General features: G+C 36.7%; 1 protein-coding gene across 1 annotated transcript in view; it reads right to left on the bottom strand.

The window, feature by feature from the left end:
* Positions 1-1,739: 1,739 nt before the first annotated feature.
* The window catches only part of LOC119417075 (taste receptor type 1 member 1-like), a 7,333-nt gene continuing 5,265 nt past the window's right edge, over positions 1,740-3,807 (bottom strand). Inside the window, exons 5-6 of the mRNA XM_037684282.1 lie at positions 2,900-3,020; positions 1,740-2,668 (exon numbers count right to left, since the gene is read on the bottom strand). Of these exons, the coding sequence (XP_037540210.1) occupies positions 1,740-2,668; positions 2,900-3,020 (1,050 nt within the window). The remainder of the gene's footprint in view (positions 2,669-2,899; positions 3,021-3,807) is intronic.

Raw genomic sequence — 3,807 nt, 5'->3', positions numbered from 1 at the left:
CTTGCCTGGAAGCTGAAAAAGCCACAACAAAATGGCAATTTACCCAGCAGACCCCCTGAGGCAGGACTCTTTCCGTTCGGCTTGGTGGGGGCGCAGCAGACCCCCACCGAGCACCACCGCGTGAAACCTTTAAGAAAAGGTCGAGCTGCAGCTCTGAGTCGTTTTATTTCAGTAAATATGTCACCCCTGACCCAAAGATGTAAACTAGTTGTAGAGGATCCATGAGTTTAGACTGATTTGATTTAAAAAATATTTTTCAAGACTTTATTAGTGTATACTCTGATTTTGGTGAAATTACCATTTGAATTATTGGCTAACTTTTTTTTTTTTATGAGCATCCACATTTTTGTAAGACTGCAGAAGCAAACTGTGTATCATTTCTTCACGTTTTATTCTAAAGGAGACCATTTCCTGTTAAAGGAACAAAGAAGCAGGGGAGATGTTTTTATTTTATTTTATTTATTTATTAATCTACTGTTGATTTAACCAAGGGTAAAATGTTGGGATCCTCAATTACCAACACGCTCCACCATTTATACAAATAGTTTTCAGTTATTTTAATCAGAATTAATTTCACTTTTTGATTTTTTTGTGTACTATATAGAATATGATAAATAGATGGAGTAGATAAGATATATATATTTTTTTAATGTTCATATATTTGACTTTTACTATGGCGCCATCTTGTGCTCAAAGTAGTTATTGCAGCTGACTAAAGTAAACCTGACCCACCTGCCAGAGGTTTAGATGAGATCATCTTAAACTGAGGAGGTATAGAATTAGATAATTTTGTTCATACCTTTCAAAAACTTTATGAGCACTCAGGACAGTTAGGGATTTAAAGTCCATGAGATATTTTCCTAATAGATGATGAAACACACTCTGTAGTGGAAACCATAAAGTTACTTTTTATTTTAATCAATCAACCTTTATTTAAGTGTTAAATGATTCATTATAAAATGAATCATTATCTTGTTACTTTGAGCGCTTTTTGCAAACTTAAAAAAAAACGACAAAGGATATCGTGTCAACAGTGCCTGTGTTTAAGATCTTAAATTGTCATTGTTTTAAATTCTTATTTATTACAGTTATTGCCCTTTACTGTTTTATTGTATGTTTTATATATTTCTAAGTATTTTGTTACTTGTTTGTTTTTATGACGTGCGCTGATGCCAGGTCACCCTTGTGAAAGAGGTCTTGATCTCAATGGGTTTTTATCTGGTTAAATAAAGGTAAAAAAAATAAAACATCATTATTGTTATAGAACAGGTTGGCATGAACAATCCAAAAATAATCACCGTGATAATGTGGCGTTTCCCTTTATGTCTTAGTTTCACCAAACAATCTCCAAACCTATAGTGTGTGAACTCCGGTGTTTTATTTTAGTCATTTTCACAAGAAACCTATTAAAAACATCAAACATTACATAAATGTTCAGGCATTTATCTGGGATGTTGTTGTTCTTAGTCAACGAGATGATGAAGCTTTTTACAATAAATCTTTTTTTTTATATAAAGTCAGAAAAGTCCATTCCCCCATAAAAGCTTCAGATACAGTTTGTTCACTAAACTAAACCACATAAAAATCTCATCAGTGTAGAAACAAACACACTTCATTTCTTTTTACATTTAGGTTGAATTTTTTTTAAGTATAATTCTTTGTTTGTTTTAACATTACAGGATCAAACGATCACATCACCTCAGTGTCTGAAGACAGAAACATGAACGCTGTGACATCATCTACTGGCTGACTGTTTTGGTATAGTTCTGTATGAGGCCCTGAAAGTACTGCTGCGTGTTTCTCTGGGGTTGAAATATGATGATGTAACATTTTGGTAGAAAATACCACAACAGACAAGAGTAAAGGCTGGAGAGGACTGCCAGAGCATTGAGAGTTTGGATGAACTTTCCATGGTAAAGCATGTACACAGTGACGAACAAGATCCAGGTGAGCATCAGAACCAGCAGGCAGAACGTTATCGCTTTGGCCTCGTTGTAATTCTTTGGCAGGTCTTTGCCCATGTAGGAGAAAAGAAAGCAAAGACAGCTCAGCAATACAAGTAAAACAAATGAACAAGCTGTTGCTTCAAGGTTCAAATAACAGAAAAGTACTATTTGTTCTGGGTACCACGATGTTTCGTTGTAGGGTCTGGGAGGGTCATAACAAAAGCTAATAATCAGCAACACGGCCTGAGTGACAAACGCTCCAGTGATGAGCAGCCATTGGCCGTGATATTTCCTCCACCAGCCTTGGAGTTTGGGGAATTTGGCAGATATTTTGAAAATGCAAACTATTTGAAAAGAGCGCACAACAAAACATGCAAGACAAACGGTGTAGAACAGAAAGAACGGGAAGTATCGTAAGACGCAGGAAGCAGCTGTGGGCTTGTCAAAGTAAAAGAACACACAAACACTACACAGACTGAGGCAGGCTAAAACCAGGAAGCACATGGGTCCTCCAGCAGATCTGACAACAGGCGTGTTGTAGTTGACGGCAAAGAGAACCGACACAGCCAGAGTCAGGCCCACGAAGAGCCAGGCCCCGACCATGATCACTACAGCCCCGCTGTCTGTGAGGGGGATGAACTCCACCAGCCGCAGACTGCACGATGCACTTCCTTCTGCAGACCACTCTGTCTCCTCACAGCGGACACACGTGTAGGGATTTTCTGTTAAAGGGCAAACACAGCGGCAAAATAAAATTCCTCCCTCGTTAAAGATCCAGACTGCTGTTTAAATCACCGTATTATATTATATTATTATTGTGTAGTTAGTGTAAAGAACGATGAAGCTTGATATCTGACACATTTAAGAAAACATGGATTGACGCACAACATCTCGTAGATGTTTCGAATCTCCCGTGAAGCAGTAACAGCAGTCTTAACATGATTTATAGGCACCTGTAGCATTGATGTAGGTTCCATTTGGACAGATTTCACATGTGAAGCAGCACCGGTGGATTTCATTTTGCTTTCTTGCGTATCCCCGAGGACATTCTGGGGAACAAAACGAAGTAGGCGCCTGCAAAGACAGCAACAAACAAGACCGCGGTAAACAAAAACACTTGCTGTAATTCAGAGGTTTATAGCATTTGAGATGTTTAAGCTTAGACGTGTCAACCTAATGTTTCAACTTTTAAATATCATAAGGCCTCACACTGTCTTTTTAAACTGCGCTGTCATTTTGTTTTCGTTGTTTTTTTAATGTTTAAGAATGATAAATTCTTCTGTTCGCTTGCTCATCTTGCAGTTGGATCTTTGACCAGATTACAACGTGCGCACCGTCCAAACCCATAAATGAGCAAACTCAGGCAACACAATGACATATTTAAAATGTGTTTTTTTTTAAAACATTAAAATGATGTTTTAACTCTATTTAACAGAACATTGCACACAAGTTTTTGAAGACTAATTTACCTAGCATTTACTAATAAACAAGCAAAACAATGGATTAAAACAAATGGAAAGCACAGGTTTTCTTATTTCCTCTTTTTCTAATTTTAACCTAATTTAATGTAATTTGTGGTATTTTGTTATTGCAATCTGAAAACTCATAAAAATGCACCTGCGGTCTCACTTTAGAGTTGTAAATTTGTGAATCCTGGCTCTATAATACCCCAATTTTTAAAAAGGGTTCATAATTGCATGCTTCATATTAACTATATGAGATAAGTTACAATGATATATTTGAACACCAGTTCACCGACATTAATCCTCGAGGAAAAGGAGAAGCAAAACAAACCATACATTATGGAAAACTGGATATATTTTATTACAGCAATAAGGAAATATATATATATATATATACA

The sequence above is a fragment of the Nematolebias whitei genome, chromosome 11, assembly GCF_014905685.2.
Source record: "Nematolebias whitei isolate Nwh7 chromosome 11, NemWhi1, whole genome shotgun sequence".
NCBI lineage: Eukaryota > Metazoa > Chordata > Actinopteri > Cyprinodontiformes > Rivulidae > Nematolebias > Nematolebias whitei.
This window is presented reverse-complemented; position numbering and strand designations above follow the sequence as displayed.